Source organism: Vipera ursinii (assembly GCF_947247035.1).
Source record: "Vipera ursinii genome assembly, chromosome: 2".
NCBI lineage: Eukaryota > Metazoa > Chordata > Lepidosauria > Squamata > Viperidae > Vipera > Vipera ursinii.
The window spans coordinates 234,152,895-234,176,123 of NC_139513.1; the positions used below are offsets into that span (position 1 = coordinate 234,152,895).

General features: G+C 40.1%; 1 protein-coding gene across 1 annotated transcript in view; it reads left to right on the forward strand.

Annotated features, from left to right (window-relative positions):
- The window catches only part of LRRC2 (leucine rich repeat containing 2), an 89,434-nt gene that overhangs the window by 51,761 nt on the left and 14,444 nt on the right, over positions 1-23,229 (forward strand). Inside the window, exons 6-8 of the mRNA XM_083351244.1 lie at positions 16,793-16,938; positions 19,765-19,920; positions 20,953-21,089. Coding sequence (XP_083207370.1) covers positions 16,793-16,938; positions 19,765-19,920; positions 20,953-21,089 — 439 coding nt within the window. The remainder of the gene's footprint in view (positions 1-16,792; positions 16,939-19,764; positions 19,921-20,952; positions 21,090-23,229) is intronic.

Here is a 23,229-nt window from a genome sequence, read left to right on the forward strand (position 1 = left end):
GTTTTGCAGAGGATTTAACTTACTTCTGCATCCTGTGGTTTGCAGAAAAGTAATGCCTTCCATAAAAACTGTGCATTCCAGCAGAGAGACAAGAAATGCACAGCTTAAAGAATTAAAGCTATAATAAATTGAATGGGAAAGCAAATGACACTGAGGACAACAGCCAGATTTTTCTTCATTCATTAATGTCTCATTTAGGATTTAGCTCATCTGATGTTGACCCACTCAATGGCTTGAATTCAGACATTGTCACGCTTAAAATTTGGACCCACTGAAGTCAATGCTCCATTCAGTTTTGTAAAAAAAGGTTAAGGTAAAGGTTCCCCCGCACATGCGTGCTAGTCGTTTCTGACTTTAGGGGCCGGTGCTCATCTCCATTTCAAAGCCGAAGAGCCAGCGCTTGTCCGAGGACGTCTCCGTGGTCATGTGTCCAATGTATTTAATTGATGGTAATGTTGTTTTTTAAAAAATGAAGTGGATCAATAACTGAAATTAGCATATTTCTGATATGCCAAGAAATGGGAAGTTCCTGCTTAAACCACAATCAAGCAACCTTATCAGCAAATCCTTTTCAATGTCACAAATAAATAAAGTAGAACAGAAAACACACCCATTAATCACACAACTCTTGTCACTTAGGAAAGGAAGCTGGAAAGCAGTGGTATCTTTGAAATGTGCACCGGCAGCATTTTAAAATTAAATGATGAACATTAACAGAAATATAAGTTGTTTATCAAACAAAGATGACAATTGTGAATGAAAATCAGGGCAGAAGTAAGGGTGACTGGGAAATGTAATTGGCACAGACAGTGCCTTAACCCAGAGTCGGCATTAGAACTGATTTAGAGTTAGAAGGAAAAGTACTTGAAAGAAAGGGAGGTAAATGCTGCTAACAATGAAATGATGTTGTAGGGTTTTTTATAAGAGCCTTGGTGGAGCAGTGGGCTAATGCCTCCTTAAGTAACACCAGCTGCCTGCAATTATTGCAGGTTCGAGTCCCACCAGGCTCAAGGTTGACTCAGCCTTCCATCCTTCCGAGGTAGGTAAAATGAGGACCCAGATTGTTGGGGGCAATTAAGCTGACTTTGTAATAATGCCGCTTGGGGTGTGTGTGAAAGCCCTAACAAGCAGGCATATACAGTACATAGAATGAAGGCTACTGCTAAGCTTGTAAGCCGCCCTGAGTCTTCAGAGAAGGGCGGGATATAAATGGAATTAAAATAAAAAAAAATAAAAAAAAATATCACAAGAGTTGCAGAAAACCACTTATTTTCTAAAGCAAAATATATAGGACTTCCTTTATTTAAAAGCACTATTTAACTAGCATAATTTCCTTTGAGTCTAGGAGCGAAAGGATTAACTAACAAATCCATCTGGTTTTAGTATAGAATAAAAAGCTGCTGCTGTTTCTTAAAATATGTTTCCGTGCCTTCAGGTCAGTTTTGATTCCTGGAAACTGCCTGTACAAATCCTACAGTTTTCTTGGCAAAGTTTTTTGGAAGTGGTTTGCCATTGTCTTTTTCTTGGGGCTGAGAGAGAATGACTGACTCAAGGTCACCCAGTCAGTAGCTCTAATTTCTTAAATCTAGCCTCAAACAAAGTACCCATGGAGTTTTCTTTATGTAGCATAAGAAATAGTAGTGCTTACTTTCTGAACTACAAGAAAACTTGATTTATTATCTCCCTTTCATCCATCCATTCATATTTCTCTGTTCAATCCTATTTCCAAGGAAAATGCTCAGCTCTATTCAGTCATTGCAACTCCACCTGACACAAAGGATTATGGGGTCATTAAAAGAAAAAAATTGCATCCTGCTTTATTATTTTTACAAACAGCTCAACATATCCCTACAATAAAAAAGTAGGCATTGATTGATCTGCCCACATAGGATCCAACCAATGAGACCTACCTTCCCTGCATGGATGAAAAGAGCAAGAAGCTGGGGAATGACCAATCCCATCTTGTGGTGACTCTGGTTGGGGCTGAGCACCAGTGCAGCCTTGTTGCCAACCCACTGCAATCTAGACTGGAATGCCTGAAGTTGGATTAGAAAACAGCTGGGAACAGCGTGGGAAAGAAGCAGCTTCATCTGCAGTTTGAATTTCCCTCAGGGATGGAATTGCTAGAATATGCTGTCTGTAGTAATCCATTAAGATAATATTTAACCAAGGACGGCTCTCTATATCACTGAAACTGTGTGGGTTCTCTTTGGTGTGTCTGGCACAGAGAAGAGGGCTGTCAATGTAGGCATAAACTGCCCTGAGTCCTTCGGGAATAGGGCGGTATAAAAATTTAATTAAATAAATAAATAAATAAATAAATAAAATGGAACAGGGGACACCACGATCATTGTCCTGTTTCTTCAAATGAGCAGACTTATAATGTAACAAGTAAATAAATTGCTCATCTACCATATTTCCATTTGCTTTTTAGCATTTTGTGACTCCTTTGTTGGCTGTGAACTAATATTAATATTAACTTTATAAGATTTTTTTTGGCTGTCTAGCTGTTGGCTTGGCAAAGCAAATAACTTGACAGTTCTTAAACTGTGTGATTTTTGAATGGGCCTTTCTGGAAATAGGTGGACAAGTATTTTCTTAAAGACAGAATGGACAATCAGTTCATTGTAATCTTTTTGATGGAATGATTATTTGTGTGACTGACTCTGCTGTATGTTTGCTTTTGATCAAATGCTTTGTACTATAAATTTATGTATTTGGAAGGGTCAACTTACTCCGTTAAGTGCTATATCCTGTTCAGTACAGAAACTTAAATCGAAGTCTCCCTGATTATTATCTATCTAGCCTTTGTTGAATAGGAGAGGTTGCTACTCACTTAGGTAATTGGTTCAATTCTTGAATTGCTCTAACAGCTTCAGAGAATCAATCTTTTTATAATTTACTCTGATTTTGGTATTCTGAGTTGGCCTTCTTTTGTGGGAGATCCCTTCTGGAATTTGAAGACTGCTATCATACTCCTGCCAACAAAGATAGGTAAGTGGAAGAAACAGCTTGTCAAAGGAAACATATGGTTGACCATCAGAAATGTGGAATGAAGAAAAAGCAATGTATCTGGACTGAAAATTGTTGAGAATTAGACAGCCCAGAAAACAAATCAGTCAGTACTTGTGCAGCTAGATAATTATCAAAGCAGTAATGAGGAAGCTAAAATTTTGGACATAGAACATGGAAGGAGGAGTTTTTCAAGTAGACTCTGATGTTTGGAAAAGCTGACAGCCACCAAAAACAAAAACAAAAACAAAAACCCAGCAAAAGACAATGTGTATGAATGCTATCATTAACATCACAACATGAACTTAGAAGAAACCAAAACAGTTACTGACAGACACTCCTGGTGAAGTGTTGTCCATTGGAGTAGAAAAAGACAGAGGTGTCTGGACAACCAAACGTCAAAATCATCTCCCCCTTTAGTCATCTTTTTAAAAGCAAAGATATAAAGTTCACCCAGCATTCTCTTATTTTCAGTTTCCTCCTTTGCTTATCTTTTGGTTTGACCTAAACTTTAAAGTATATAGTGTTATGTACTGGGCTTTTGGAATATCACCCCGTGCTCTGCTGGAGAACCAATGGTTCTCCAGCATCTCAGACAGGACGGCGCCAGTCCTGTTATTGGTCAACTTTGGGCGGCAAGTATAGCTTCAATCCGATTGGTTAATACCATAGGGCCTGGCTATATATATTGAGGCAGGGTGACTCCAATCTCTCAGTACAGTTTCTGCTTAAATAAAGTATGTGTTCATCTGTGCTCCTCTGCGTGTTCTCATTCCTGCTCATCAGAGCCCACCACATATTAGTGGTGACGAGGGTGGGATCCTGCTTCTTCGCCTGAGGGCTGAAGTCATGAGGGGACGGCATTACTCACTGGAGGGAAGAGGCATCTTTCCCCCCCTCTAGCCGGCTAGTAAACTACGCTAGCAGCCGCGTGGTCAGTGGAAGCGTTCCCTGAGACTTGAAGCAGGATCCAACAACAGAGCAGGAATTAAGGAAAAATGCCAAAAGTCAGCAAACTCAGAGAATTCGACATCAAACATCCAGAAGATTGGCTGTCTTACCTCTCACAGGTAGGAAATTACCTACAAGCTAACCAGATAGCAGAGGAAGGCCTAAAAGCTGTGACATTGCTGTGTGTATGTGGGCCAGCGACTTTCGATTTAGCTGAGAACCTCTTCGTGCCAGTGCCCATCGAAGCAGTATCTTTTGCTGACCTGAAGAAGAAGCTGACCGGGCATTTCCAGCCAAAAATGTTGGAGATGGCCTGGCAGTTTAAATTTGACCAACGAGTGCAGCTTCCTGGTGAGACAGCATCCGAGTTTATCGTGGGCCTAACACAGGCCACACGTCTCTGCAAATTTTCAAATTTGGAGAAGCGTTTGAGAGACTGACTCATCTGCAGACTAAGAGACAGAACTTTGCAGCAGAGACTATTTGCCAGACCAAACCTCACGTTCGCTGAAGCACAAGATGAGATCATGGCTGACAAAGCAGCCGGAGGTGCAGTACAAACTGTACAGCCCAACAAAACCCGAAAGACAGAAGTTTCCATCCACCATGAGGTTGCCATTGGCACCGGAGAATTGTCTGAAGTAAAGGAACCCGAAATCAACAAACTCCAGAGACAGCCAAGTGAGCAAAACCACCGAAATCAACAAAGAGAGAATAATTACAAAGCAGTTCTCTTACCAAGATGTAAGGGGTGCGGAGGCAACCACTCCCGCGCAGACTGCAGATTCCATTTGGCCACGTGCAAAGCTTGCGGTAGGACTGGGTACATCACGGCGGTATGCAGGGCTCACCAGAGAGACAGGCCACCCAAGCACCAGTTGGAGGAACCGACTAGGAAAGGTACTGGGGCCCTGGGTCCAGTCAGTGTGGGGTTCTTCGGGAGCCAGAGAAGCATTTGTCGCACCGGGGCTTGTCGTCCCCTTAAGCCTAAACTTAAGCTCTCAGTAGAGCTACAAGGAGTTCCATGCAAAATGGAATTGGACTCCGGCTTGGCGGTCTCAATTATTTCACAGGACACATTCAACCTTGTTTGCAGACGCAGCAGTGGGCTACATTAAGACCGTCAGACATTATTTTAACAGATTTTCAGAATGCTCGGGTTAAAGTTAAGGGTGAAGCCACTGTATTGGTGAAATTTAAAGGGTTTTTGGGGCACCTGGATGTCATAGTAGTAGAGGGCCATAGAACAAGTCTTATAGGACTTGATTGGTTTGAGGCTTTGGGCATTCAAATAGCGGGCATTAACCAGACACAGACAGCAGACCTCAAGGCTGTTTGTGAGGAATTTGCGGATGTGTTTGAGTCAAAACTAGGAACTTATACTGGGCCACCCATCTCTTTTAAGTTAGATCCTAACGTTGTTCCGATAAGAGTCAAACCTTGCAGAGTTCTTTTCGCCTTAAAACATAAAATCGATACTGAAATCGATAAGTTAGTTGAGCAAGGTGTATTACAGCATTCAAAGTCAAATGCTTGAAGTTTGGGGTTAGTGTTGCACCGGGCATCTTCCAAGGAATTATGGAGCACACACTTAAAAGAATTCAGGGTGTCTGTCCTTGTTTTGATGATGTTCTCATTGCCGGGGAATCCCCAGAAGTATTGACCAACTTAGAAAAAGATTCCCAGAGCGGTCACTAAGTGAGGACTATGATACAAGTCCCTCCCGAAGTCCTCAAGTTGGCATCCAGGCCAGCTCACACCCGTACCACCAGGGTTTTCCTTCCTCAGTGGAACTTGATCCAGAAGAGGGTCATGGCAGCTCAGAAGTGCAACATGGAACCCCTGACCAGGCAAACCAGCCGAATTTCAGCAACCATTGTGCACACTCTGCTAAACAGTCAGACTCTGGGGTGGGCCCACCGGAAGAGGCCAGCCAGAGCAATGCAACTCCCCTGGACACAGGAGCTCAGGGGGATATGGGTCTACCCAGCCCACTGGGTAAGCTGGTAGACCACAGAGTGACTGGAACCCCTAGGTGCTCATCCAGACCACATAAACCCCCAGCATATCTTAAATATGTTGTAACTGTATGACAATCTGCTACTATCTACAGAAATTGGGGGCACATTTAACTGCTGTATGGCATGCTCATTGAGACGTTGTTTTATCTCTTTGTAATATATTGCATTGTTATATCGTTCTTTAATATCTTTGTAGTCCACTCTACAAGACACATCTGAGAAGGTTGCGTAAGGATTTCCAATTACCTTAGCTTACAAATCATCACATTTAGTATTGTTTAATATTATTTAGTTTGGGCCTTGACAATTGTCAAGGGTATTATAGTCTGATCTTAGGTGGGAGGGGTGTTATGTACTGGGCCTTTGGAATATCACCCCGTGCTCTGCTGGAGAACCAATGGTTCTCCAGCATCTCAGACAGGACGGCGCCAGTCCTGCTATTGGTCAACTTTGGGCGGCAAGTATAGCTTCAATCTGATTGGTTAATACCATAGGGCCTGGCTATATATATTGAGGCAGGGTGACTCCAATCTCTCAGTTCAGTTTCTGCTTAAATAAAATATGTGTTTGTCTATACTCCTCTGCATGTTCTCATTCCTGCTCATCAGATTCCACGACATAATATATAGTATTCAACGAAGAAGACCATGAAACTATTATTTCCTGTGATTTGGAATACTATCCCAATCCTTTATCTGGATAATTACATTTTTCTAAATTATAAGGTATCATTTTCAAACTCTTCATTTAATGTATTATAAACATTCTGAATATTGTTTCTGCATTTTAGAGTATTGTACAACCCACCCATTATTTACCTATGCAAATTTGATAAGGATGCTCTTTCTCTCTCTCCATCATTTCCCATAACAGTTTAAAACAAATCTTGAAAAGTCCTGCCCAGAGAACCAAACTTTGTGGAATGTTAGTAGGTGCTTCATTATAGTTTACTTGGAATCATATAATGAGAACTTTTGGAGTGGGTTTTTCTTTTGCCAACTACAGCTCCATATAATTGTCTTGGCATCCAGCATATTACTTGGCTAGCTTGTTAATCAGAATGTCACAGGATTATCATTCAACATCAACTTATATGTTAGAGAACTTTTTCTTGCGGTAAGAATAATTGGCAGTGGAACCAATTAGCTAGAGAAATAGTGGTGTTTCATCAATGGTTGTCCAGAAAGTTTATTATCCATAAATTTTGAAGTAATTCATTTTTCTCTAACCTAGCAGCCACTAGATATGGTATCGTGTGTGTGTGTGTGTGTGTGTGTGTGTGTGTGTGTATGTAACTCCCAGGATTTTGAAATTTCTAATAAAATGAAAATACCAAATAAAATCTATACATATAGCAATATTTGAGAATTTTCATTCTGTATGTGAACTGTTCCCAGAAATGTAATTGCTTGACAAGGAGGTTATATAACCAACAGGGATACAGGTACACTTCAAAACAGTGTAATAGCAATAAAAGTATTTGTGATGGTCCTTAAACTGTTGTACATGATATTTGGGTAGTATTGGTACACACAGTATATTCTCTAGATCTCTAGAAAGATTGCAGAGAAGAGCAACAAAGGTGATTAGGGGACTGGAGGCTAAAACATGAAGAACAGTTGCAGGAATTGGGTATATCTAGTTTAATGAAAAGAAGGGCTAGGGGTGACATGATAGCAGTGCTCCAATATCTCAGAGGCTGCCGCAAAGAAGAGGGGATCAACCTGTTCTCCAAAGCACCTGAAGGCAGGACAAGAAGCAATGGATGAAAACTAATCCCTAGTCCTTCTTTTCATTAAACTAGATATACCCAATTCCTGCAACTGTTCTTCATGTTTTAGCCTCCAGTCCCCTAATCACCTTTGTTGCTCTTCTCTGCAATCTTTCTAGAGATCTAGAGAAGTTTAAGTTTATTGAATTTATATACTGCCCTTTTCCCGTAGGACTCAGGGCGGTTTACAAAGTATTTAAAAACATCAATACAATACAAAAGTTAAAAACAGTTAAAATAATTAAATTTGATCCCTGAAAAATATAAAACCCCAATTAAAAACTCTCAGCCTGGGCTGGAAAGCTCAAAGAGCCAGGTCTTCAGGTCCCGGCGGAATGACTGAAGGTCGGGAGCAGTCCTAAGCTCCACGGGCAGCTGGTTCCAAAGGGCAGGCGCACCCACTGAGAAGGCCCTCCCCCTGGGTGTTATCCGCCAGCAGTCTTTTACCGGCAGCACCCTGAGAAAGCCCTCCATGTGGGAGCGCACAGGATGAAGGGAACTTGATGCCGGCAGCAGGTGTTCCCTCAAAATTTGTTCTAACAGCATCAAGATCTGACTGCTGGCCCAGTGATGCATTCTACTGCAAATCAGGGCTTTTTCCAGAGGAGGCAGAGGAGGAGAGGACTTGGAGCTTATGGAGCGAAGGAACTGGATGAGATTGTCGGCAGGCCCAGAGGAAGAGAGAGAGGCTTTTGGAGGAGTTGGTGGCGGTGGCAGCATGCTCCAGGGGTGAAAAGAAGCAAGGCCTCTTAAAGGAAAAGGTGGAAGAGTCAGGATCAGAAAAAGGAAAGAAGGCGAGGTTGTCAGAATACAAGCTAACTTGAGGGCTAATCCACATGGAGCCCCATTTCCATCTGTCCTGTTTGCCATCGTTCACGCCCTAGAGACTAAAATGGACAATGTGAAATTTGAGCGGGCCACGAACAAGGAGTATATATTGGAGGTGGTGACCCTTTGAGAGCTGTATGTAACGAAATTTCATTTTGATGTATGCCAATTGGTGTACATTCAAAGTGACAATAAAGTTATCATCATCAAATATCCCAGACCCAAGCCATTTAGGGCTTTATAGGTCATCACCAGCACCTTGAATCTCACCCGGAGGGCAACCGGAAGCCAATGCAGCTCGCAGATTAGAGGTGTTACATGGGAGTATCGGGAAGCCCCCATCACAACTCGCGTAGCAACATTCTGCACCAGCTGAAGCCTCCGAGTGGTCCTCAAGGGCAGCCCCATGTAGACAGCGTTGCAGTAGTCTAACCGGGAGGTCACAAGCGCATGGGTGACTGTGCGTAGGGCATCTCGGTCCAGATAGGGTCGCAACTGGTGCACCAGGCAGACCTGGGCAAAAGCCCCTCTGGTCACAGATCCTATGTGATCTTCTAAATTGAGCCGTGAATCCAGGAGGATGCCCAAGTTGTGAGCCCTATCAACAGGGGGTAACACCTCACCCCCCATCGTTAAAGATGGAATGGTCTGGTTAACCTGAGATGCCGGTATGCATAGCCACTCAGTCTTGGCAGGATTGAGACAAAGCCTGTTTCTCCCCATCCAGACCTGGACCGCCTCCAGGCAATGGGACATCACGGCGAGGCCATCACTGGGTTGGTTCGGGGTGGAGAAAAAAAGTTGGGTATCATCAGCATACTGATGATACCCCACCCTGAAACCACGAATGATCTCGCCCAGCGGCTTCATATAGATGTTGAACAGGAGGGGAGAGAGAACGACCCCTGAGGAACTCCACAAATGAGAGGCCTCGGGGCAGATCTCTGCCCTCCTGCCAACACCGACTGCGAGCGGCCCAGGAGATAGGAGAAGAACCACTGTAAAATGGTGCCTCCCACTCCCAACCCCTTGAGACGCCGCAGTAGGATACCATGGTCGATGGTATCAAAAGCCGCTGAGAGGTCTGATAGGACTAGGACAGAGAAACAACCCCTGTCCCGAGCCCGCCAGAGATCATTCATCAGCACAACCAATGCCGTCTCCGTGCTGTGACCGGGCCTGAAACCCAATTGGTATGGGTCCAGATAATCAGAATATACTGTGTATACCAATGCTACCCAAATATCATGTACAACAGTTTAAGGACCATCACAGATATAGTATGGGGGGTGTAACTCCCAGGATTTTGAAATTTCTAATAAAATGAAAATACCAAATAGAATATATACATATAGCAATATTTGAGAATTTTCATTCTGTATGTGAACTGTTCCCAGAAATGTAATTGCATGATGAGGAGGTTATGTGACCTACAGGGATACAGATGTACTTCAAAACAGTGTAATAGCAACAAAAGTATTTGTGATGGTCAGAACAATGCATTTATATTATTTTAGAATTATATTTGGAAAAAAAACATGCAGCTCTCAGGAAAGCCACATCTCAGCATTGGGATGAGAGCTCACCCGTAAATCTCACAGCTAAAGTAAGAGTTTGAAAGTATCTCCCAAAGCAGCCATGTCAAGCTACTTATGCAGCATTTGGCAACATTGGCATCTTTAAGATGTGTGGACTTCAACTCCGACAATACCTCAGCCAGCATGCTGGCTGGAGAATTCTGGGAGTTGAAGTCGATACATCTTAAAATTGTTAAGGGTGAGAAGCTTAGCAGTTATAAATTGATCCTCCAAAATATATGTGGAAAATTCCATGCAATCATCAGAAGACAAACTCAGTTTAATTTGTTTTTGTTAAGCCTAGTTTAGAAAAATAGATTATTTGATATCTTGGCTGTAAGGTGTTGTTTGCTTTCAAGAAAAAAAAATTACCTTAAAAGCAAAACATTATTTTATGTCAGTCAACAAAGAGCTGGAGATATTAACATTCTGATCCTTAATCAGTTTCCTGAGAGTAAATTCAATTGATTTTAATATAATGAATGCTATCTAGGATAAAAGAATCTACTTAGTGCCTTTTATGTCCCATTGGTCTCCATGGGGGAAAATTCAATAGTTAATTAATGTATGCAAGAGCAACAATAACTTTTTTCTGTTTCAGCAATATGAAATATTAATGTATTAACCTATAATGGGATCATCTATTTCAGTATTTTAAAATGCATTCAACAGAAGCCTACTCATGTTTACTTCAAAAAGAAACCTACTATAATCAAGCTTGTTAATGTGCACAGGCTGCAACTTTACAGTGAAAATCTAGGCAAGTTATTTAATAGATTGGAATTAAATTTAATGTCATTGATTTCAATCAAATTATTTGACTAAAGAAGACTTCTGGGGGAGGCATGGCAAACTTAAGACAGCCCTGCGAAAATGGAGCCAATGACTGGGACAAAGACCAAGGACTGGTACATAGACCTGTTCCTTAAAGCCTCCCAGTATAAGTAGAGGCAGGGCTTTTTTTTGACATAGAACGCTCAGAACGGAGTTCCGGCACCTTTTTGGGATGGAACCTTATAGGGTAGGCAAGGCGGGTTGTATGACATGTGTGAGTTCTGGCACCTTTTTATTTTACAAAAAAAGCACTGAGTAGAGGATAGGTCAGAGATCACCCACATGTACTCCGTATGGATGGTCCTCATGAGGAGATGATGGGACAGTGTTTTTTTATAGGTTTGAACACTGGGGGACAATGAGATTATCCATCTTGCTCACAACTGAGGCAGAGCCTTTTAAAGAACACTAAGTTCGCAAACTTCACTTTCTAATCACTTTTGCAAATTGCCTATTATCTTAAAGCTATAAAAGACCTTTTGATAAACAGGTTTGAACAGTTTTTGTCAGGTGAGTTCATCTTCAATTTGAGGAAAAGAAAAAATATCAGAAGCATGAGGACTTTTGATCTAAAAAAGTTATAAATGGATGGAAGTTCCAGGTGAATTTAAAATATTGACTTTTACTAAATCATTATGGAATTAATTATAAATATATTCTTCATAATTTTCTTCTGGGAGGCAGATTATTATTTATTATTGCAAGGCATAACAACGATAAATAATGTTATGATTCTGCAAACTAGAGAGGACTAAAGTTCCTAATCAGAGGGGAAGAAAATTACAGGCTTTTATGTACAAGGGACTTATAAATGATGAAAAATGCTATAACGCTAGAAATAGTAAAGGAGAATTTGAAGAATGGAGCCTGAAATTATTAGCCATAATATCATCAGTGTTAGTAATGATGTCTGCTTCTATGGATAGACTATATCCAAAAAGATTATTGAAGAAATGAAAGAAGTCAAACGCATGAAAGACCAGAGAATGACTGGATGCTTTAGTGAGTTCAGAAAAAACGAACAAAAACAAAACAAAACTGGCTGGTGTTTTAAAAATCAAAAGAGAAATACAAATGACAAAACAAAACAGAGATCTGAATGATTTTTTTTTCTTTTTGGATTTATGAAAGAGGCACAATAAAGTCTTGAAGAAATTTGTGCAATGGAGCAAAGAGGAACTTGAGATAAATCAATCCTACAATATTTGAATGAACTAAAGATTAAGTCTGTTAAAAATAAAAGGAAGGAATGTAAAGTTGATTTATTTCATCAAAATAAGATATATTGTTGTAAAGCTGGCAACCCTTTATGATTTTTTTTTGTTGATGCTTGGACTGAAAAGTTGATGTGTTATAAATTTGTCTGCAGATAAGGAATAGCATATGTAATGTAGAGAAATTTGTTTCTGTCCCTATAGGGGATGGAGACACTTTATTTGTTTATATCTGTGATGAATGCTGGAAGTTACTTCTTTATATATTTCTTTTCTCTTTATTATAGTCTCATTTTCTCCTTTTTTTCTTGCATATTTTATTTTTCCCTTCCTCTTTAAGTTTATATGTTTTTACTATTTTTAAAATAAAAATTATATATTAAAAAGTGTATTTTGACTAAACATGGGCCCAACACTACATGATCTTTGAGGATTACTGTCAATTAATTGGGGGCAAAAATGTCCTCTGAAGCTACAATTTTATAATCATTTACTTGGAATATACTCCATTAAATTTAAATAGCTTTTACACAATTGATACGTTATTGTTACAGTATTCTGGAACATTCCTGATGCCAAGATGTGCTGAGAAAATTGGTCAATGCACAACTGAGTGGATTGGACCAGAATAAATCACTCCTGTTGGTAGAAGTTTTTCTCCACCAACAAAATTTTTCTTCTGCCAGGAGAAAGCTGTTGGGATCTAGTGACTGAGGTTCTTTCTTCAAAATCACTGTGGTAGTCAAAATATACCTGAAGAGAAATGTCAAAGTGGCAGAGAAGATAGAAGAGGTAGAGAAGTCACATTGCAGACAAAGATTCTCCTGGCTAAAGTCATACATATTTCAGCATTTTTATTTCAATTCCCTTCTTTGAGTCAGAAGCTGAATGGCTAATGTCAAATCATCTAGCCAGTTGGAGTTAGTTCAGCTGATCCTCAGCCATGGCCATGTTGCCTTTTAAAGCTTGGAAGACAAGTTTTAGGCTCCACATGCTACTACTGCGTTTCCCCGAAAGTAAGTCTCAGCCCGATATTAAGCCCTAGCTTTTTGGGGGGGATTGGGCCTAATATAAGCCCTACCCCAAAACTAAGCCCTAGTTTTGGGGAAAGACATACCCCTAAAAGTCAAGCTAGGGTGGGGGAAGGGGGGGTGAAGCTGCCCCATGAGCATCACAACCATTTATCTTACCAATAGGACCACCTCAGCCAGGCCTCCAACACCCTGACGCCTATTGCACTGCTGCTTGACTTCTGCGGCCGCCTGCTACGACTTGTAACCAGACGCCATGTGGTGCATTGCGCCATTGCTGCTGCTCGCAGCAGGATGCAGCATGGTGCTTCAGGCCACTTCCACTGCTCGCTCATGCAGTGCTTTGGGCCACTTCCACTGCTCGCACAGCTCTTTGGGCTGCTTCTGCTGCTTGTGGCAGGAGGCCATGTGGAACTTCAGGCCATTTCCGCTGCTCCCGCTGCAAACAGTGGAAACAGCCTAAAGAACCACATGGCCTCCTGCCACAAGCAGCAGAAGCCACCCGAAGCACTGTGCGAGCAGCGGAACTAGCCCAAAGTGCTGTGCAGCTTCTTGCTGCTAGCAGTAGAAGCGGCCCAAAGCACCATGCGGCATCCTGCCATGAGCAGTAGCAATGGTGCAATGCACCACATGGCAACCAGCCACAAGTGGCAGCAAGAGGCTGCAGAAGAAGTCAAGCAGTGCCGTGACAGGTGTCGGGGGTGGGTGGGAGGCCTGGCTGTGGCAGTCCTAAGGTAAGACACCCTCCGAAAATAAGATGTGGTGGTGCCTCTTTTGGAGGCAAAAAATATAAGACTGGGTCTTATTTTGGGGAAAACACGGTAATAAACCAACCAGATTACACAGTTAGGTTAGTACTTTTAGCTTTCTTCTAACAACAATATATTAAATAGTTTCATACATTTTTGACCAGGGAGATTATTTTGTTTGAGTAAGAATAAAAACACTATTTCCTTTAATATCTACTTTGGATTGGATAATTAATTTTAAATCCAGCACTATTATAGTTTTTTTTTTAAAAAGACATGCTTTGGAAAGCTGTTATTCAGGCAAAAGTATTTAGTGTACTGCTATAAATCATTTTTATAGTAATAATAAAATGGTGCTACTGCTGTGAGATCTTTCTTTCAAATATTTATTTCTAAACCTAGTTAGTAGCTTCTTAGTCATATAACATTTCTTCTCTCTGTTATCTTTTAAAGGACTATTGAATGTATGATTTGGAGTGCCTCAATGTTTATGACGGGATGTGCATGGCTTCTCATTTAGAATTGTCAACTGTTGCCATCATAGCTTTATGCTAATTGATTAAAGATAATGATTATGAATCCCCAGTAGGGAATCACCCAGTCTTTGGGAAGAGGTACAATTCTGGGTGGTAAACAGTGTTTATATTTTCTCATTAAATTTCCTCACTGCTGATATTTCAAATAAAGATTCAGAATCCTTATAAAATCCTAGCCTCAACTGAAGGTGAGAAAACTAGGGCAAACTGTATGCTTGGAGTAAGCAAGTCTGAGTAAGTTTTCAGTACAAGAAAATATTATTTAATAGCAATAGCACTTAGACTTATAGTGCTTTAGTGCTTTACAGCCCTCTCTAAGTCATTCACAGAGTCAGCATATTGCCCCCAATAATCTGGGTCCTCATTTTACTGACTTTGGAAGGCTAGAAGGCTGAGTCAAACTTGAGCTGGTGAGGAACAAACTCCTGGCAGTGAACTGAATTAGCCTGCAATACTACATTCTAACCACTGTGCCACCATGATTATTCAATCAGTCTGACCAGTTCTTACTATGTCAATATCATAGTAAATATCCCAGTAAAAGTATCTTTATGATGTCACCTACAGGAGAACTACCTTATATGCATTGTAAGAACTGGAAGAAAAGACTTGAGTTTTCTGTATCTCTTGGTTTCCATCTAGGACTCCTATAGATATTTGGAGTACAGATATAATATTTAGTTTTATGAAAAAAATATATTTACATTATATCTGCTTTTCAGCTAATCTTTAAAGAATAAATAAAAAATAGACATTATTCAGCCATAAAGAAATTTGCTATGAGTGACCACAGAAAATATCTGCAAAATGGCAGGCATAACATTGCAATTGAAGTCCCATGCATGTGACAAAAGACCCAGGGCTTTGATTATGACAGTGTGCAGCCATCTTGCAGAATTTGATTCCCTCTGTGGACACCACTGGAAATGGCAAACATCATTATACTTGAGATACAAGAAGTACAACCAGGGGTGGTTTAGAATTTGTGTTTCTCAAGCTTAAGAAGAATATAATAATAGCAGTATCTGAATATTCAGACTGTCTTTCCTGAGCCTCACTTTACTGGGTTTGGAGAAATTGCAAATGAAATATTTATTTGGGTGCCATGTCAAACACATTTATCAGATTTTTGCAGTTATTACCTAACTTTATCTTTCTCCTCCATACGTGAAAGTGGATGTGACACGATATGACCTGCTATGAAGAAATGAGATGGATTTATTATATATGTGTGAACATGAGTCAGAAAGAAAGTATAATCTCACCCAACCCTATTCTTCTTAAGGCCCCAGGTGGTTCCCTGATGTTGAAAGACAAAAATCTCTGAACATCTCTGAGGTATTCAGCTTACCTGATACCTTCAAATTATTTGACTGCCAAAAATATCTGCAAGTGTTAAAATTACCAAGGTTGCAGTTGAAGCATCTAAATCTATGTTCATTGATGTTATACACAGTTAAAAAAGAATCAGGGCTTTAATCACAATACCATACTTACCATTTTGTCTGTCTTGAGCCTTTCCTGGCAATGCTGTTGCTTGCTATCCTTAAATGGCCTGTAAGAGATTCAATTGTCAGGTCTCATCAATTTCTATATAGAGGATGAGATTGCCACCTTGTCTTTTCTTTAGGTAGTACACACCATGAGGATGAAACAAGGATGTTTACAATGTATGGTCAAAAAAGTCAAATTGGCTGCCATGAGGGTGAAATTGAAGCTCTCTCTGTGCCTTATGTCGCAGGCATAAAAAGAGGTGATGCTTCAGTCATACTATCATGGCCACTCTTTCAACCTTTGTAGTCATAGCCTGTGGATGCCCCCAGAAAGAAAGCAGCTTATTTTTATTATTATTTTTAATTTAAGTAATTGAACCATTTGTCAATTACTGAGAGCTATTTAAGAGACATAAACCTAGTTTAAAACCCAGACATGGCATAATCATAGAGTTGTGTTATTCAAAATCCTGTTCAATAGGAACTGCTGTGAATACCAATATGTAAAATATTATTGTTTCAGTCAGATAAAATGCAATAGTCTATTAAACAAGGAACTTCCCTGAGGGAAGATGTACATTGCATGCAACAAATAGAAAATACTGAAAATGTTTGATTTTGAACATGGCCTCATTTTGAAAATAATGGAGTGTAGCCTTATGGCAAATATGCAACATAGCGCAATTGACCTCATTCAGCCAGCAAAATATCAACTATAATTGTAGTCTATTTCCTCATTCGAGTGTTTATTAAATAACATACTGTTTCTTTACAGCTAAGCAATTTGAAACAAGTGAGTTTTGTAGATGTATCAACAAACAAATTCTTTTCAATCCCAATATGTGTACTCCGGATGTCAAATCTGCAGTGGCTTGATATAAGTAACAATGGTCTGAGAGATCTCCCACAAGACATAGACAGGTAGATTTTTATATGGTTTTTGCAGTGATGGTTGGTTTTAGCAAATAAAGCATTGCCTGGCTATTTTGTCAACATTTATATGTGATTGGAAAACTGTCAAGCTTATTTATGCTAGAGTCACAAAGTGCCGAGTTTACAACACTGTTGAAGACAAGGCTTCGTTGTCTCCTCTTACAAAGCAATCTGAAAATGATCCACTATAATCTTCACTTCTCCCATCCTCAATTGCTAAGAATAAATCCAGATAATGTCACAAACCAATCAGTGATGTTGCTCAATATCCCTATGAGATTCTGTACTGAAATCCTAGCAATTTTTCAATCAGGCGTGTTTCCCAGTACAGATGACCCTGGCTACACATTGCTATGATTGTTTGTTATGGAATAGCAAAGATAACTTTTAGCCAATGCATAAAGAGATGTTCAGAGAACAGAATGATGCTCTTCTAACAGGGTGGAAAATAAATCTAGCTTTGGGGTCCAGGAGAAGGACCTTCTCTGCTGATGCATCTGCCCTCTGGAACATCTTGTGCCCCCCAACCCTCCTGACCTTTTGTAAGAGCCAACAACCTAGTCCTGCCACTTAGTTTGGGGCCCCAATGGGGGAGCATCACAATGGAGGTGGCTGATCGAGCACCCATGTCCTGCCTTCCCCATCTGTAATTGGCTAATGGCATTTGCTCATATTAATTTAATTATGTTTTAATACATATACATATACATACACATATGTTATAATTGTGAGCTGTTCAGAGCTACAGGTGGTAAGATGGATGGTCAATACATTTTATAAATAACCAATAAAGGAGAATATCTGTACCTCAGGGTTGAAATGAGGAATTGCTGGTATCCTTCACACCTCCCCACCAGCAATTAGCACCCAGATAAGCATAGTTTAACTCCAGGTTTAATATCAGACCAACAATCAAGTAAACAGTACCTGAAACAAAGAACTGCAAAACAAACAAACAATAAACAGCCCAACCCAAGTACCTCCAAAACCACTCCCACCAACACTGACAGGGCAAGTCACTAGAATATAAACTGAGAGCAAACCACAATCCTTACTAGCACTGATGATGTTACCTAGTTTGGGTAATGAAACGGTTGCAAGAAAACCATCAAGAGCAGAGAGTATCAAGGACCCCTCATAAACAAAGAAAGAAAGAAACAAAGTGTAGGCTGCAGAAATCCAGCTGATTGGTAGATGGAAGCAGGTTGATTCAGAAAACCTTAATTTATCTTGTGGTAATTTGGATTTTTGCAGACCATATATGTTAGGCTTACTTTTCTTCATCCTAGAGGTTCACCTAGAACAGACATGTCAAACACAAGGCCCGGGGGCCAGATACGGCCCGCGAACTGGTTTCATGTGGCCCGCGAAGCCATCCTGGAAAGAGTGAGGGAACGGCCCCCACTGCCTTGGCCCTGGCCCAGAGACCCTCCTCCTGCCAGAGACCCTCAGATCTGTCCCACTCCTGCCCAGGCCCCCATAGGCACCCTTGATGCGAACGATGTAGAGCTGGCCACGCCCACCCAGTAGGCCATACACACTCTAGCCATGCCCACCCAGTAGGCCACGCCCACCCTGGCCACACCCACCTGGCCCCCCGAGGGCAACCGCAATGCTGATGCGGCCCTCAATGAAATTGAGTTTGACACCCCTGACCTAGAAGGACAGGGGCATGGAGAGAGAGAATAACAATGACTTGAGGTTTGGAGAAGGATCCAAGATGAGTCCCTGGAAAAGAGAGTACAAAATTGGTAGATCTATATCTGTCAAAAGAAAAAAACAACAACTTTAGGGCAGTTTCCAATAAACTAGGGCAAACTCAGAAGTAAATTGAACTTCTAAAAACAGAGGCCACAAGATCAATCAGGTCTGGAACTGGTCCTGAAGGAAAATGGGGTGGAAGTGTCCTTAGTCAGACACAGTAGAATTCTGCAATTTACTCAAAGCTCAAGTTATGTTTTTGAAACATTAAGGTACAGAAGCCAACCAAAGGACTGTGTTGATTAACATTATATGCCCACAGGATTAAGAAGTCAGCTGTCTCCAATATATTTTCAGATTTAAAGCAACTGTGCTGCGATTGCGTGCACACACACTTTCCCATCTCTCACAGTAGTATCTAAGCACACTTTTAAACTTGAAAATTCGGCAAATTTCCTTTGATAAGTGTGAAAAAACAGTATGAATCCGATTTGTTTTCCACAATCCTACCTTTGCAATCCAGAAAGAAATAAGTAGGTAAGCTGACATTCATAAGTTTTTAATTAAAACCTATGCTTCATTGGAGTGTTTCATTCATTCCATTTTAATTTCATATTCATTACAGAAGTCCAAAACAAAAGGTAACGGAACTATAAAAACAGGTTTTTTGTGTGATTTACTGTTTGTACATGCTGGGATTCATGTAGCATATTCTCCTATGTGCCATATAAATAGTTGTGCATATGTTTTGCATGAATTGGAAACCCTGCAGAGATAATGGATTGAGAGGCCATGTGTCCATTATCTCTGCTTTTCAAAAAATTGCATGTCAGCAATCTTTCTGCTGCCACCAATGTGAAATCAGGCAGTCATTCTGCCTTTTAACCTAGGCCAGAAGAGAATATCAAACAAATGACACTTTTCACACCTGGCAATTATTTTATTGGTTTTGCCCATTCGTCTTACTTTATGAGCTTGATTAAAAATACATCAGTTATTAATATATGTTATATTACAGGTATTAAACAATATGTGTATGCATATGTGTGTGTGTGTGTGTGTGTGTGTGTGTATAATACACATTTAATTTTGCTATTTTGTTAATTTTCTAAGGCTAGAGAAGTTACAAACTCTTCTTCTGCAGAAGAACAAGCTGACCTACCTTCCACAAGCCTTGGTCAACTTGCCAAAACTCAGTTTATTGGTTGTGAGTAGTGATGATTTGGTTCAGATGCCCACAGCCATCTGTGACTCTTCCACCAGCTTAAAGTAAGTCAGTTACATTCAGACACATTTTCTTCCTTTGCATTTTTCTTGCTATTTCTTTGGATTCTGAATGGGTGGCTCTTAAGTAAAAGATATCAAGTAACATGATTCCACAAACAAAGTTGAGAGTCTACCTATGCATAATATGAGAGAATACAGTAATTTAATTAGTTAATGCCACACATCTTAAACATATTATAATAAATATATGGGCTGCAGCGGCTTGTTGATTACTCCAGTTATTGTCTTGGTTCTTAATTTCAGAATAGGCAGCACAATATCAAATGTAGCAGCTACGTCATAATCAGGAAGGAGTTAGGCTAAGATGAACATTTACCATGTAACAGCAATTATTTGCATTTATGCTTTGGAGTGCAATTATGCATCATAAATGCATAAAGTAAAACCTTTGTCACCCTGGTGAGTTGCATAATCAATTTTTTTCCAAATATAAAACCATTTGGTCCATACTGACATAAACACCAAGGCCTCTGCTTCTGAAAACAGTCCTGTTCTCAGAGGTTAAACAAAAATAATTAGGAATAAATATTCCACAAAATTGGATAAAGAGGATCAGAGTTCTTTGTTAACAAAACAGAAATGATATTCTGGGCATTACATTGCTCCTAATCTCCTGCTATAAGTCGGGCAATTGTTTGTTTGTGTGTGTGTGTGTTTATGTGTATTTGTTTGTTTTAAAAAATGCCATACAATATTCAGTGACTATGATGTGACATTAGCAGCTTCAGTGCATCAAGACACACAGGGATACTTTTTGATTGAATAATTAAGCTTGCACTTTTAGTGTTTCCTATGCTTGCTTCTAGGAAGGACACTTCTTAACTAATATTGCTAATAGATAATGAACATTGTGGCATAGTTTTGTCCACAGACAAATTGACTTTGCTCTGTGACAAAGTAGGAAGAACAGAAAATTTGTAGGGCTAGAAATCATTTGGGTATAGCAAGTAACAATCTGCTCACAATAAGAAGCATTATATAACCTTTTCATAGTAATATGTTATCACCTTGCAGATTTATCAGCCTCAAGGATAACCCTCTTGAGACAACCTCATTCCAGGAGATTCAAGAAATGACAGAAATTGACCGTGATCGTGAGCTGTTTGAAAAAGAATTTATGAAAGCCTACATTACAGATATACAAGAGAGAGGTATGGATGCATCTAAATCAGGGGTCTTCAAACTTGGCCCTTTTATGACTTGTGGACTTCAACTCCCTGAATCCCTCAGCCAGTGTGGCTGACTGAGGAATTCTGGGAGTTGAATTCCACAAGTCATAAAAGGGCCAAGTTTGAATCCCTGATCTAAATGAAACTCCCAAGCTAATTTTATTTTCATTCTGATTTTCCTGGACACATTTGGAAAATACTGAATCGTATATGCCTGTTGGTTCCATGTAAAGCATTTCATATGGAACCTGGAATTTGCTAGAGAAAACTAAGCATTATGGGCAGGGGGAATACATACCCTCAATCCAGCTGTCTGCTAAATTGAGGAATCTGTCAAGTATAGCACTGTAGGCATTTCAGCCTCTACTAAAAGTGAAGAAATAAAATAATTGCATTGAAAGTCAGTGTAGTAATGTCAGTGTTTCTATTTTTAAAAAGAGAGCTAGTTTCTAACTGTTATGATAGAAAAGTGCACACAGCGTCTCAAAAAGGAACGTGAGGGTAATTTTAGAAGGTTTCCTTTTTTCTCTCTAGCATCTAGCATGCTCCTCTATAGCAAAGCAAATGTTAACCTCTTGCTTAATTCCTGGCAGACCATTTCATTTCTATATCTGCCAACAATTACAGAATGAATATTAAAGCAACTTCACAGAAGTGATGGCTTCCAAACTTTACTTTTGCCCTTCTCTCTGCCATTTGTCTTCTTTTAAACCATGTAATCAAAAATAAAAAGTTGCTCCTTTCCTTTATGCCTTCAATAGCAAAACTGAAGTATCCTTTAGATAGAATGGACTATTGATGAGGAAGATGGAAAATGAGGAAGATGGAAAACTACTGTAATATGATAAAATCTCAACTTCTGACATTTTTGTCTGCTCATTGTTATTTATTAAAGAAAATTGATGCATGTATCAAACAATATTCACAGTTATATTTTTAATACAAGTTTTATTAATTTATTAATATTTACATTCAAATATTTGTGAAGCAATACGGTGGTTGGGTAATCAAAAGTAAACAGTATCAAATAACCAGTTATTTGTAAATAGCTCAGGTTACATCAACAACCCCTTCATGGATTACTGCCTTGTCGTGGCGAAGGGGCTTGCGTAATTCAATGAAGCTATGAGCTATGCCGTGCAGGGCCACCCAAGACGGACAGGTCATAGTCGAGAGTTCTGACAAAACGTGATCCACTGGAGAAGGAAATGGCAACCCACTCCAGTATCTGGAGCCATGAAAACCCTATGGACAGTACCAAAAGGCAAAAAGATATGACACTGGAAGATGTACCCCTCAGGTCGGAAGGCGTCCAATATGCTACTGGGGAAGAGCAGAGGGCTAGTACTAGTAGCGCCAGAAAGAATGAAGCGACTGGGCCAAAGCCGAAAGGACGCTCAGCTGTGGATGTGTCTGATGGTGAAAGGAAAGTCCGATGCTGTAAAGATTTTTTCTCCATAGGAACCTGGAATGTAAGATCCATGAATCAAGGAAAGCTGGACGTGGTCAAACAAGAGATGACAAGACTAAACATAGACATCTTAGGTATCAGCGAACTAAAATGGACAGGAATGGGTGAATTTAATTCAGATGACCATCAGGTATACTACTGCGGACAAGAATCCCTCAGAAGAAATGGAGTAGCCTTCATAGTCAATAAAAGAGTAGGAAAAGCAATACTGGGATACAATCCTCAAAATGACAGAATGATCTCAGTTCGAATCCAAGGCAAACCATTCAATATCACAGTAGTCCAAGTCTATGCCCCAACCACCAGTGCTGAAGAGGATGAAATTGACCGGTTCTACGAAGCCCTACAGCACCTTATAGAACTAACACCAAAAAATGATGTCCTTATCATCATGGGGGATTGGAATGCTAAAGTAGGAAGCCAAAAGATAACTGGAATAACAGGCAAGTTTGGCCTTGGAGTACAAAATGAAGCAGGGCACAGGCTGATAGAATTTTGTCAAGAGAATACGATGGTTATAGCAAACACTCTTTTCCAACAACCCAAGAGACAGCTCTACACATGGACATCACCAGACGGTCAACACAGAAATCAGATTGACTATATGCTCTGCAGCCAAAGATGGAGAAGCTCTATACAGTCAGTAAAAAC